The following is a 13,668-nucleotide window of genomic DNA, read 5'->3' as shown; positions in this document are numbered from 1 at the left end:
GGGGAAGTGAGATGAGGGTAACTGAAGCAGGATTCTGGAGGAGAGAGGAAGAGGATGGGTGGGTGGGAGCACAGAGGGCTTGGTACTGGAGGGCTTGTTCAATAAAGCATGTAGATAGCCTCCTTGGCTTTAGCTTTGGAAGAATCTTTGAGGTGTGGAATGGTGGGGCCTGTGGTTTTAGCTCTTCCCTCTTGAGTTTCTCCTTCCTTTTGGGATTTCTTGGTTCAATTCCAGCTGCTGATATCACACTGACTCCAGTAGAACATTTCTCTTGCTTTAAGACTATGGCTCAGGTGTGAATCAAAGCCTTTTCACCTGGATCTCCTGGGCCAGGGAAGACCAGCCGGAACTTTCAGAGGCTTTGTTAATTAAGCAATTGTTGAAGGACTCAGTACTAAGGGAGAACTGAGGGAGTATTAACACATGATATCCCCCAAACAGCCCAGCTTACAGGTCTGGGTTTCTGAGTCTGCCTTTGCCAAGGCCTAGCAGGCTCTGGCCTGGGCTGGGCTCCTTCTTTCTGCCTCTATCAGGAGAAGCTAGTTGAGGCTCAAGACCATGAGAAGAGACCAGGTGTGGTGGCTCACGCCTGTAATCCCAACACTTTGAGAGGCTGAGGTGGGCGGATCACCTGAGGTCAGGAGTTCACGACCAGCCTGGCCAACATGGTAAAACCCTATCTCTACTGAAAATACAAAAATGAGCCAGGCATGGTGGTTCACACCTGTAATCCCAGCTACTTGGGAGGCTGACGCATGAGAATTGCTTGAACCCAGGAGATGGAGATTTCATTAAGCCAAGATCATGCCACTGCACTCCAGCCTGGGCGACAGACAGAGTGAGACTCTGTTTTGAAAAAAAAAAACCACCAACAACAAAAAAACATGAGCAGTCCTTATAAGTCCCCAAGAAACCATGTGGCCCCTCTGCAGCCCATTCAGGTTACTCCCTTTCATCGCCCCTCCCCAAGTAGATGACATCTTGAAGAAAGACCCTGTTTACAAGGGCACGAATTTCCTTTGGTGGTTGCAGAGGTAACTGCTGCTTCTTAAGCCAGGCCATTCAGGAGAAATTAGAGCCATGCCTGCTCCTACCCGGAGTGTCCTGCAGGGGCAGGGTCTTGGGAGTGCTCAGACCTGACCAGAACAGGCTGTACTGGTCTCAGTGTCAGCACAAAACCAGCACTGACAGCTTCAGGCCAAGAGCCTGGTACTCTGCTCCCAAGGGCCTGGTTCATGCACTCCCCTGCTTGGCTGTACCCTATAAACCAACCAGAAGCCTGGACCACACTGGCTGTTCCATGCCCACTGGGGTGAGAGAAACACCTTGCATCCCTGGGTTCCCTCAGTGCTAAAAGAGCAGCCACTACTCTGCCCTGTGGACGGTGCCCCTCCCATCACAGGGCCCTTTTAAGGCATTGGACTTCCAAAGCAGTGTTGTTGCAGGTAATTAAAGGGTTTTAATTAAATTAGGATCCCATCTGGCTGGGATCATTCAGGCCCTTAACGAGGATTGTGTGTCACCAACAGCAGAATGTAGATGGGACTCAGAGGTGTCGGGGACGAATTTGGGGACTGAGGCCTTTCAGGGCTAGAGAATCCTCCTGAGCCCTTCCAGGGCTCCCAACAATGCGGTAGCAACTTGTTTGTTACTCCCCTCAAAATAGAGGCTGTGTGCCTTGAGACAGGGAGGAGGACCAGAGCCTTCCATGTTTATTCTTGCCCGTGAGTCTATAAAACCTCTCTGGTGTGTGCCAAGATGTAAGCATTATCTCAGTTCTACAGATGAGGAAACTGAGGCCATGTAAGTGAAGTGCCCAAATACATCCACTGACTTAGGAGGAGCTAGAATTAACTGCAAGAAAGGGAAACCCAAAGCATAGTGACTTAAATAAGATAGAACTGGCTGGGCACGGTGGCTCACGCCTGTAATCCCAGCACTTTGGGAGGCCGAGACGGGTGTATCACGAGGTCAGGAGATCGAGACCATCCTGGCTAACATGGTGAAACCCCGTCTCTACTAAAAATACAAAAAAAATTAGCCAGGCGTGGTAGCAGGCGCCTGTAGTCCTAGCCACTCGGGAGGTTGAGGAAAGAGAATGGCGTGAACCCGGGAGGCGGAGCTTGCAGTGAGCCAAGATCGCGCCACTGCACTCCAGCCTGGGCGATAGAGCGAGACTCCGTCTCAAAAAAAAAAAATTGTTTTTGATTTTTCTCTTACATAAAAGTCTGAAGGCAGGCAGCCTAGGGCTGGTATGGTATTTCTTTCTTTTTTATTGAGACAGAGTCTCACTCTTCGGCCCAGGCTGGAGTGCAGTGGCGCAATCTTAGCTCACTGCAACCCCTCCCTGGCCCCCCGGCCCCCCGCCCCCCCACTCCCCCACCCCTCACTCCCCCACATCCCCATCCCCCCTCTCCCTTTCAAGCGATTCTCCTGCCTCAGCGTCCCCAGTAGCTGGGATTACAGGCGCCTACCACCACACCTGGCTAATTGTACTTTCAGTAGAGACGAGGTTTCGCCATGTTGGGCAGGCTGATCTAGAACTCCTGACCTCAGGTGATCCACCTGCCTCGGCCTCCCAAAAGTGCTAGGATTACAGGCATGAACCACCACACCTGGCCCTGGTATGGTATTTCTATTCCACAACATTCCCAGGGACCAAGACTTCTTCCAACTCACTGCTCTGCCACCTCTAGGGTGTGGCTCTTACCGCCGGTCTAAGATGGCAGCAGTCTCCTACCTATTCCAGGCTGCAGGATAGAGGGTGGAACAAAGGGACGAAGAGTGCACATCAGCTCTCTGACAATTTCTGGAAGGTGCCACCTAAACCTTTGGCTTAAATGTCACTGGCCAGATCTTAGTCACATGACTACATCTAGGGAGGCTGAGAAATGCAGTAGTTATTTCAGGCAGCCACATGCCCAGCTAAAATCAGAGAATCCCATTACTATGGAGAAAGGGAAAATGGGTATTATGGGACAATTAGAAATCTTTGCCACATGCATGATGGGGTGGAACCAGGATAGGAACCTAGGTCTCCTACCTCCAGCCTGGGACCCTTTCCCCTGTCCACACCAGGAGCAAGGCCGAGGTTAACATCAACCCATCTTAGAAAAAAAAAGACAGGAGGAAGTAACATTTATTGAGCAACTCATTTAATTTTCCTAACAATACGCCAAGGTAGGCAAAGCCCTAGTTTTTTATCTAAGGAGGCTCTGGGAGATTATGTCATTTGTCCAAAGCCACACGTCTAATAAATTACAGACCCAGGATGAGGACCCAGCTATATCTTCCTGCAACACCTGTGTTGCCAGTTTATTGGCAGCCTCTGCAGTTCAGGAGGACCTAGCTTGTCCCTTGGGACCACCTGACTAGGTGGCCTGGGATGAGGAACTGGGAGGCCTTGAACTAGGCATCCTTCACTTGAATTATCAGGTCAGCCTTTGAGCCTGGGAGACCAACAGGAGACAGGGGCCCTATGGAATCACAACCCAGGTGAGTGCCAGGTCTCTGCTGGCATTTGTGCCTTGGTGATGGTGCCAGCTGCCACTCCAAGACTTTGGCATAATTGGCAGGTGCCGCCCCCACCCCATCTTGCCTCTGCCTGGCGGGGCTGATGGTGCCTCTCCTTACCCATTACCCCAGCCCCCGGTTCTCCTGGCAGTACCACAGGACTCGGAGTCTTTGGAAGTAACATTTCTGTCTCCCACTCCCAGCGATGACACTGGATCACTTCCCAACACAGAGCAACTGTTTCATTGTGTCTCTACAATCCCTCCTGCACATACTCACTCGATGATCCCAGCACCTGGTCACCCCTCCCTGCCCTTCAGCTGCCTCCATCCCCATAAACACTCCCCCAGGATCCCTGCCACCCACCCACCGGGTGCATCTCGAGCAATGGGCCTCGCCACCTGAATCTGCCACAATGCAAGGTCACCAGCATTCCTGCCAAGGATGGGGAACAGGGTGACTCAGTTCCCGCTTGCTCATCCCAGGAAAGGGAAGGGGGGAATTGGGGGAAGGGACCTAGATATTCATTTGCTTTTGCCTTAAGCTTCATCGAGAAGGAGACTCGGGCATTGCTACCAGTTGACCTAACGGGTACTCCCCCTTATTAGCTTCACAGAGTGCTAGGAGATTCACCCTACTTGAGAAAGGAATGCTGAGACCCAGACAGCACCTTTGAGCAAAGCTGAAGGGCAGAGGCAGCCTCCAGGTGCTCTGATGCCTAGGAAAAGGCAAGCTGTCCCCCTCCCATCCATAGCACAGTTCTTGCCCTCAGGGAGACTCCAGTCTGATGAGGGGAGGCATAGCGTCTGCCCTCAGGGACCCCCAGTCTAAGGGGCCATCCAGCCCCTGACATCAGGGAGTCCTCAGTCTGATGAGGGAGGCATGGCCCCCGGCCCTAGGTGTTCCCCAGCCTGATGGGGAGATCCAAGCTGTGTCCTTAAAGAACCCCCAGCCTGGTAAACTTGTCCCAGAGGCTCCACTGATGGAGGAGACAAGGCCCCCGGCAGCCCCCAGCTGGGCTGAGGGGTTAGGGTGGAGGACCACGGGACTGCTAAACGGTCTGAGGGCATTTCAGACTGCCTTGAAGGGCAGTGGATGGGGAAGGTCAAAGGGTTGGAGTGTGAGTAGGACCTGGCCCTTTGGGGTCTGGGCAGAGTGGGGGACAGGTTTCTTCAGAGGAATCTCCTGTGAGTGTGTGCATGGCAAGAGTGGGAGGCCAGCGCACTTCGTCGTGATGGTGGGGGGGCATCACCATGGGGACACTGCTCGCCAGTGGGGCAGAGGTGACGTCTTCTTAGCCAGAGGAAGTTGGATGGACCCCTTGCCCTTGTGAGGACCAAGCGGGCACAGAAGTATCTGGCAAGAACAGTAGGGACCAGAGGGCTATTCCAAAGAATTAAGGTTTGGGAGGAAATCTGTTAGCAAAGTCCTAGCTGAGGAGAGCAGCCAGGCTACTGGGGAAGGTGGAAAGGAGGGATGAGGCGGCAGAGTGTGCATGAGGGTGAAATGAAGTTATTAAAATGAATCCATCCCTGGTGCAGGCAGAACTGTGTGCCAGGAAGGCCGGGCCCTCCAGCTGTCGCCAGCATCTGGCTCTCCACAGGAGGAGAGGAGCAGTAGGGGGGTCAAAGTGCCCCCAGTGCCTGCTGAGAGTTCAGCCAGGGGAGGTGGGGAGGGCGCCCAGGGCCTCTGGCCCCATTGCTTCCTCCTCCTTCCTGCAGTCTCCACAGCACTGTGGGAGGCTGAACGGCACACGGTGGGTGTCCATTGGTGGGCTGCTCCAGTGCCAGCAGTCTCAAGCCTCCAGGGTGGGGAGCGGAGGGTGGTCTGGAGGAGGGGTGTGTGTCTCACATCTCCACTCAGGAGAGACGGCCCCTGGAAGCATGATGTGGGGGAAACAAGCTGGGTCATTTCCTACAAGGTGGGCTGTAACCAGATGGCTTCTCAGCCCCACCCAGCTCTGCGCTGCAGTATGAAGGGACCAGTTTGCGCGGAGCACTGGTGGGCAGGGGCGAAAGGTGGGGGGTGGCAAGCCCATCTTACCTTGCTGCCAGGACTCTCCTCTCCTCAAGAGGGCCCAAAGGGCCCTGAGTGCTGCCCTCCCAAGAGAGCCGACTTAGAATGACCTCCAGAAGGCACTGTGACCTTGGTAGTGTCTTCCCTTCACAGAGTCCCAAAGGGCCCAACTAACTCCCAGACAAGGTGCCACTGGCAGCTGGCCATTCTGAGGCCTCTTACTAGCTGCAGGAGGGGAGTGACTGACGCAGGCCCTGTGTCCACACCCCACTCCAGCCAGTTCCTTCACTGGCATGTGGTCAGATTGAAAATCCAATACAATAGCCCCGATTCTCTGAAAGGCCCCTTCCCCAGGAGAAGCAGATGGAAATTACAGCTGGGAAAGCACATCCGAGGTGTCTCCCCATCCTGCGGAGCCATAGCCAGAGATGAACTTTAAGGTCCTTTGAGTGGGTCTCCCAGCATGGGCCCTGGAGCAGCAGCATCAGCATAGACCTGGGAACTCGTTAGAAATTCTAATTCTTAGGCCCCACCCAGGCCTGCTGAATTAGAAACGTGGGTAGGACCCAGAAATCTGTGTGTTAACAAACCCTCTGGGTGATCCGTGTTTGAGAACCCCTGGTCTGGGCAAGCCCTTCATGTCATAGAGGAAGAAACAAAGAAAGCCAGAGAGGAGAATGGACATGGCCAAGGCCACGCAGCAAAATGACGGGGCTAGGACCCTGCTGGGTCTGCAGATGGCAGTTCAGGGAGGACACCAAGGAACACCCTCATTGGCCCATTCTACCTGCTAGCTCTCCCTCCCTGAGCTGTTGTTGAAGATGCTACGCCCTCCTCCAGCACCGAGCCCAGGGTGTTTGCTCAAGTTTCCTCGTGGGGGATCAGACAGCTTGGAACCGGGGCTGGAGAGGGAAGCCCTGAGCCCTCAGCAAACATCAGCGCCAAGGGCGGTTGGAGCCCTGCCACTTGGGTCTCAAGCAAATGTCCTGCGGCCATCAGAGAAATTCTTCCTGGACCAAGGGATGCCTGAGGCCCTTTCCTTGGACAACTCTGACTCCAGTGCCCCGGGGCAAGCTTTATTTCCTGCTCCAAGAACACGATTCTTCACACAAAAGTCAGCAATCAGCGGTTTCACAAGACTTCCCTCCCCTCCCCCCACCCACAGACAGACACACAGAACAGATCCAGCACATGCTCTGCGGCCCGGCCCCGCCCCACCCGTGCCCGCTGCTGAGAGGGCGGCGCCATCCAGATCCGGGAGAACCCCGGTCTGACAGGTGAGGCTGACTGTTGAGGGACCCCTCTCCGGGACATGGACGCTCCCAGAGGAGCCAGCAGGGGGTGGGGTGGAAGAGGGACACACAGCACGCGGATGGGCTGTGGCCTTAGTGTGGGAGGACCACAATCGTCCTGTCTTAGCTTAAGGATGGGTGTGCCATCAGCAATGGGTGGTACAGGGGGAGTACTGGCAGAAGAGGGAATTTTGGAAAGGGGTGGCCTGGCTGGAGACAGATGGTCAATCTGTCAAGACATCAAAGACCCCAGGGTTGCCACTTCAGCCTCATGCCATGCTCAGCACACGACAAGGGGCTCAGGGCGCCTACTAGGCAGGGCTGGAGAGCTCCTCTGGCCCCACCCCACCCTGCTGACTGGCTCCTAGGAAGCCCTCTCAGCCATCTATCCTAAGTTGACAGGCTGTCCACACTGATGAAATCTCCCCCTCCCTGTTGCTGTCTTTCCTCAGGATGGCAAGAACCAAGGGCTTAGCTTCCTCCCATGACTTGATCTGGGGCCACACTGATCAGCCTGCCCACAGGCCTCGGGGACCCAGCATCTCTCTGTGGCTCCGTGGCAAAGCCCTGTGAGGCTGCACAGAGAGCCCACTCCTCCTCCAGCGCTCCTGTGATCTAGTCACTCCACAGCTTCAGGTTGGGACCAGCACTTGGGACCCTTTCTCTGCCACTTGAGACTTGGCCCTGGCCCCACTTGGCATCTCCTCGTCTCCACCCCCCTCCCTGCCTGAGGCCCAACCCCTTCCCTGCCCGGTGTCCAGATGGTCTCCTGCATGGGCAGGCCTGTCCTTCCAGCCCTGGCCTGGCCTCTGTGGCCTGCCCCGGGTCACCCAGATGGGTAGTAGGGAGTATCACTATGGTAGTTGTAATCTGGGCACACCTTCTGGACCAGCCGATAGTCCGTGCTGTAGAAGGCGATGTAGACACAGACGACTTTGAAGGGCTGGGAGCAGCTCCAGGTGGCTGAGCTCTGAGCGTGGTCTCGGGAGCAGATCTTGGCTGGGTCGTGGGTGCAAAGCGAGGTCCGGCGGCCCCGTTCTACCTTCTCCCACTCCATCCGGCAGTTGAAGATTTTGGAGGCCTTGGCTTCGATGAAGATCTGCTGTTCCTGGTGGAACTCTACAGCTTTACTGGGGGGCACGAGGCTGATGGAGATGTTGCCCTGGCCTGTGGCATTGTGTTGGAAGTGGACGCTGAAGGTCCCATTGCCATGGTCCACAATCTTCCCTGTGACGAGCAGGTTCAGGGCCACCGTCTTGATGTTGGAGTAGAAGTCGCCCCAGCCAAAGATTTTCTTCACCTTGGCTGAGGGTGGGGGGCTGTGGTTCGGGCGGTTGGGGGGCTGCCCAAGAATGCCCCAAGCCTCCCCAGGCGGGGCCAGCAGCCCTAGGAGAGTGGAATTGGCCATGGGGCGGGACTTAGGTGAGATGTGGCCCCGCTTCCGAGGCACCCGGGGCCGGGGCTGGCCCTCGTGGTCATCACGCTCAGGGTCCTCTGAGCCGGGAGGACCATCATCCTGGCCACAGATGACCTATGGAGGGAGTTGTGAGTACAGTGAGAGCCCTGTCCCTGGAGGTCCACCACCCCCGCTACCAGCAGTACCCCTGTCCCTGCCACTTCACTCTGACCTGGGTGAGGAGCTCCTGCGTCTTGCCCACTGAAGCTGGGGGGGCAAGTGTACACTCTAGCTTGTGTACATCTCAGGTTCTGACAGCTGGGTCACCCTCCCCCCCATTGTCCTTTCCTCACTGTCTTGGCCACTATTCAAATTCAAAGCCTCAAAGACCGACAATAATTCTCTCCAGTGGACTGTGGCACCAGGGACAACGGCTCCTACCCCCAGGGAGTCCCCAGTCTGATGGGGGAAGCCCAGCTTCTGATCTTGGGGAGCCCCCATCTAATTGCAGAAGCATCATCCCTGTGCTGACAGAGCCCCCAATTTGATAGGAAGTAGAATCCCTGCCTCTGTGAAATCCCCAGGCTGATGGGGGAGGCATAATCTCTGCTCTCAAACAGCCCCGAGTCAGACAGGGAAGCACCATTCTTATCCTGGGAGAGCCCCTGGTTTGACAGGAGAGGCCAGCCCCTGCCTTTTGGGACTTCCTAGTCTGTTGGGTAAGACACCGTCCCTACCCTAGGATAATTTCTACCCTTAGATGCAAAGAGAACCACCAGACAATGGAATAAGAAAGCAGAACACAGTGTAATTCTCAAGCACGAATATAGTTTAGGTTTGGCAAGAGAACTAGGGGAGACCCGGAGTGAATGCCACACCCAGGATGGCCATGGGAATGGAAAGCCAAACACCTCTCCAGGGTACACTGATGATGACATGCCAAGATGTTACTTGGATTCTGAGGTAGGAGTTCTTATTCCCATTTCACAGATAAGGACACCGGGGCTCAGAGATTACAACACTACAAGGCTGAGTTCACATAGGGTCAGCCCTTCCTTTACACTCCACACTCCTGGCCTCACAGATCAGATGTGTCTTTTTGAAAGGGTTTTTATCCAGGCGCCATCCGCCTCTGGAATCTGCAGGGGCTCATCCTCCCTCTGCTGGATCAGCTGTGGTGACAACCCACACCTGGGAGATTCCTGGAGGTGCCACAGGGAGAGTGGGACAGCAGTGGGGGGCATCAGGGGGTTGACAGGGCTTCCTGAGGCGCAGCCTGGCTGTGTGTTTGCTCAGCTTTTGAAAGCAACCACTTGCCCTAGGTGTCTTTACTACCAGCACCGGGGGCATCTGGATATGGTGGTGACACTGGGGTGGGGACAGTAGGGCTCCAAGGGGCTGTGGGGTCCTCATGCCTGTGTTCTGGCCTGGGTGTTGCCGGCAGCTGTGTGCTGTGGCCGAGTCTGTCTCTGCCCCACAGTTCAGGCTGGCCCTGACTGCCAGGCCCCAGAGGTGGGGTAGAGGGACGGCTAGGACGGGAGGCTCGGGGTCTGGGTCTAGGGCTGCAGACCTGTAGGTACTTGCTCCTGGGGGTCACGGCTGAGTGGCTGGAGGGTAAAGGTGGGGCCGTGAGAAGGGAAGGGCTCTTCCCACAGTGGCATGGGGCGGTGGCAAGGGGCTTGTTGATTAAAGGGGCAGGTCCAGATGTGGGGCTGAGGCTTCACGACAGTATTGCGGGGAGGGTCAGCGGGTGCTCGGTCGGAGGGGAGTTAAGCCACGGGCTGGGTTCGGGGAGGGGATCCCCGGCGCCCTGGGTCGCCGAGAAGCCGCGGAGCCGGCGCACGGGGAGCGGGCTCTGGGCGCTCCGCTCAGCTGCCGCGAGTGCCTGGGGCGGGAGCCGCCTGCCCAAGTCCTGTGGGGCTCCGGCTGCGCGCAGCCGGGAGAGCAGAGGAAAACAACAGGCGGGGAGGGAGGGAGCGGGAGGGAAGGCGGGAGGGGAGGGACGCGGGGGCCGCCCCCCGCCTGGACCGACTCTGTGCTCTGGGGGACCCAGAACCCGGGGCTCTCTGAGTCCCAGAGGTCAGGGGAAAAGCCTGCAGGTCACCAGCTCCACGACCCGCGCCCCACTCGCCCCCCGCTTCAGCGGTCCTGAGGCTCTGGGAAGGGGTCGGGTAACCCTGGCGACCCGGCTCGAGGCCTTTTTCCGAGCGCTGGTCGCACCTCCAGCCACCCGCTGCGGAGTGGGTGGGCCAGCCAAGCACCCTCTCCCCGCCCCTATTAACCCTATCTGTCCAGTCTCCGGCCTCGGACCCGCCCTCTCCCCCAGCCTCCAGTCTTCCCCGCCATCCCCGGGATGTCGGGGGAAGGGAGAAAGTTTCAGGGCTCGCAAGCTTCCCGCGCTCTCCCCCGATCCTCCGGGCCCCCGCCCCTCTGCGCAGCTCCCCTCGGACCACTCACCAGATAGAGGCTACCCTGCACCAGGAACACGAAGCAGCAGCGAGTCAGTTGCATCTTCCTCCTCTGCTCTCGTCCCCTCGCTCTCCCCTTCTCTTTTCGGGGTCCCAGGCCTCCTTCCCCTTCCTGCTCCTTCAGGCGCGCCGTCCCATGCTCCAGTCCCCGGCGGCCCGCGGCCCTCCCCTCAGCGGGTCGCCCAGGGCCGACCCCGCCCCCTTCGGTCCAGCTGTGCAGCCGCCGCCCCCCTCCCCTGGTCCAGCTGCGCGCGGCACGGCCCCCGCTTGAGGTCCCAGATGTGCGCCCCGAGCGCCTCGAAGGGCCCCAGCTGCGCCGTGGCTCTGCTGCTCCAGATCTGCGCTCGGCGCCCCCCTCGGCTCCAGCGGCGCCGCTCTCGCCCAGATGTGCTGGGGACCTGCGCGCGCGCCCGTCCTTGGTGCTAATTCCCCAAACCAGGCTGCTCCACCCGCCCCGTCGCGGCGCGCCCCCTGGCGGACGCCCCCAGCCGCGCGGAGCCCCGGCCGCCCGCTCCCCGCGCTACGCCCCGCCAGACTAGAGCGCTCCTGGCGCCCAGGCGGCTCCCGCTTCCTCGTCCCTCCCACCGGCGGCGGCGGCGGCGGCGGCGGCAGGTACAGTGAGCCCAGCCGGTACCTCCGGAGTTAACTCCTCCCCTGCCGGCCCGCAGCCCGGGGACCTAGGACGCCGGCTCTCCAGCCAGGAGAGGACGGCACGCGGGGGCGGAGTAGCTCTTGGAGAGGAAGGGAGAGGGTGGTGTCCAGGGGATACGGACCCTACCGTTTCCACCTCTTTTGCAGGGCGCCCGTTCCCCGGGAGCGGGCAGCAAGAATCGGCTGCCCTGCCCCCAACTCAGGAGTCCTGGAATTAAGAAAGATCCTTTTTTTAAAAAACCCATTCTAAGAGCCAAAACCTGTGCTGAGGGAAGTCCTTCTGGGTGTCTAGCCTGCACTCCTTTTGTTATGATGTCTGCTCCTTCCCTCTTCTACTTTACTTGGAGGGGCTGAGATAATCCCTGGACCTTCTCGGTCCAGCCACTGTGACAGGAAGTATTTGGCTGGGCCCCTGGGCTGAAAAGGCTGTTAGGGGCCAGGCTAGATTCTGGGGCCGGGGGCAGGTCCTGAGAAGCTGGAGAGTGAGGGGAGCAAGGCCTTCCTGGAGCCTGTCCCTTCATTATTCACTACTTACCCTCTCTATGCCACAGGGGTCACCAGGCCGAGAGTGGCTCCTGTCCCAGTGGGGTCCCTGCAAACCTCCAGGGCAAGGAGGAAGAACACGACCCTGATCTGAGATTCCCAAAGATGGGGGCCCATCCTCCATCACCCCCACTCCATATCTTCAGGTCTCCCTCCTGGAATTCCAGGGTCCCTTTAGTCTGTAGAAAAATGAAAGGTCAAGTCCTGGCACCCCTTGGAGGCTATGAAGGTGAGGAGGCACCCCATCATTTGAAGTGGTCCCAGCTTGGGCTGGGCCCAAGGAGCACGGTGGGTGGGCACTCTGCTCTGTGGCCCTCCAAGGCCCAGCTCGGTCCCATGGCTGCAACCCCGGCATGCACCCAGCCTCCTCCCCCACCATCTGCCAGGCGGGTGCACGGAGAATGCAGATGAATCTTAATATCAGCCTGGGCCAAGTGCGATGAGGGAGACAGATTCTGCAAAACCCAGACAGCATCACAGAGCCCCCTGCATTTCCAGGCACCCTGGGCCATACCAAGATGCAACAGCTCTTTCTTGGTGTTGGTGGGGGGTGGGGTGGGTGGTGGCATGCATGTCTAGTCAAAGACCCCCCAAAGCCGGGGAGGCAGGAACAGGCAAATCTTTGTTTGGCCTCTAAGCCTCTGGTCCGGCTGGGAGGGAGAAGCTGTTGGCCTGAGTGTGGGCAGCTGGTTCCGGCGCTCAGCTAGGCAGGGGCGTAGCTGGGCCCACTCCTTGTCTGGTTTCCAGAAGGTCCTGTCCCTAGGAGAGCTGTGTGGCCCAGCAGAAAGAGCACAGGTTTTCAGGCCAGACAGTCCCAGATTCTGTTCCAGACCTGGCTGTGTGACCTTGGGCAGGTTACTCTGGTTCTCTGATGTCCGTTTCCTGATCTGTTCTTGCAAGAACCAAATGAGACAAAATGTGCAAACAAAGCGCAGGCACAATGGCTGGCGGGCAGTCGTAGGAGTGCAGTAAACGGAAGTTCTTGCTCCTCCACTTCCCACACATTTGCTCCGGCTGCTCCTCCTGCCAGGCTTGCCCTTACTCCCCTCTTGGTCATTTCTGGCTCTCACTTTGTTCAAGTTTCCCCTCCGCATTTATCCATCACCCACTGGCCGAGCCTGTCCGCCGTGCCAGGCGCCAGGCCAGGGGTTGAGATAGAGATGAATGGGACACCCTCCCTGCCCTCAAGGATCTCATCGGCAAGTGTGGAACAGAGACATGAAAATCGATAATTATAACTCAGTATGGTGAGTGGAATAACAGATCCTTGAACAAGGAAGGCATTATGGATGCACTGAGGAAGCTGGGGGCAGGGGCGAGAGGGTCAGAGATGGCTTCCTGGAGGAGGTGATACTGCAGTTGTGAGGAAGAGCCTGTCTGGCAAGGGCTATTCCTGGCAGAGGGCACTGAATGACTAAAGGTCTGGAGGCTGGAACTGGAAGCAGTTTGCTGTTCAGGGAGCACAGAGCGGGAGGAGGGGAGGCTGGGACCAGATGATGGAGGGTCAAGGGGTTGGGATCTTTGTTTATGAGGAATCTTTGAAGGATTTTAAGGGGGCTGTGATTATAGTTAGATTTGCATTTTAAAGGCTTTTGGAGAATTCCCTGGACTAGAGGGAGGGAGAGGAGAGGAAATCATTAGGAGACAAATGCAGTGGTTTGGGGGTGGGGGGCAGGGAGACTGAAGGCATCTTTAGGAGGCAAAATGATCAGGATTTGGTTGTTGCTGAGGTGAGGCAGGAAGGGAGAGAAGGAGTCAGGTGTGACACCCAGTTCCCTGGCTTGAGCAA

General features: G+C 57.6%; 1 protein-coding gene across 1 annotated transcript; it reads right to left on the bottom strand.

Annotated features, from left to right (window-relative positions):
- Nucleotides 1-3,138: 3,138 nt before the first annotated feature.
- Nucleotides 3,139-11,077, bottom strand: NXPH3 (neurexophilin 3). The gene is made up of 2 exons (XM_016932473.4): nucleotides 10,675-11,077; nucleotides 3,139-8,352 (listed from the first exon to the last, which is right to left on the bottom strand). Exons 1-2 carry the CDS (start codon nucleotides 10,726-10,728, stop codon nucleotides 7,648-7,650), a joined length of 759 nt encoding a protein of 252 aa, XP_016787962.1. The 5' UTR covers nucleotides 10,729-11,077; the 3' UTR covers nucleotides 3,139-7,647.
- Nucleotides 11,078-13,668: the final 2,591 nt, after the last annotated feature.

The sequence above is a fragment of the Pan troglodytes genome, chromosome 19 (genome assembly GCF_028858775.2).
Source record: "Pan troglodytes isolate AG18354 chromosome 19, NHGRI_mPanTro3-v2.0_pri, whole genome shotgun sequence".
In the NCBI taxonomy this organism is placed as follows: domain Eukaryota; kingdom Metazoa; phylum Chordata; class Mammalia; order Primates; family Hominidae; genus Pan; species Pan troglodytes.
Note: the sequence above shows the minus strand (reverse complement) of the source record. Positions and strands in the feature narration are given on the sequence as shown.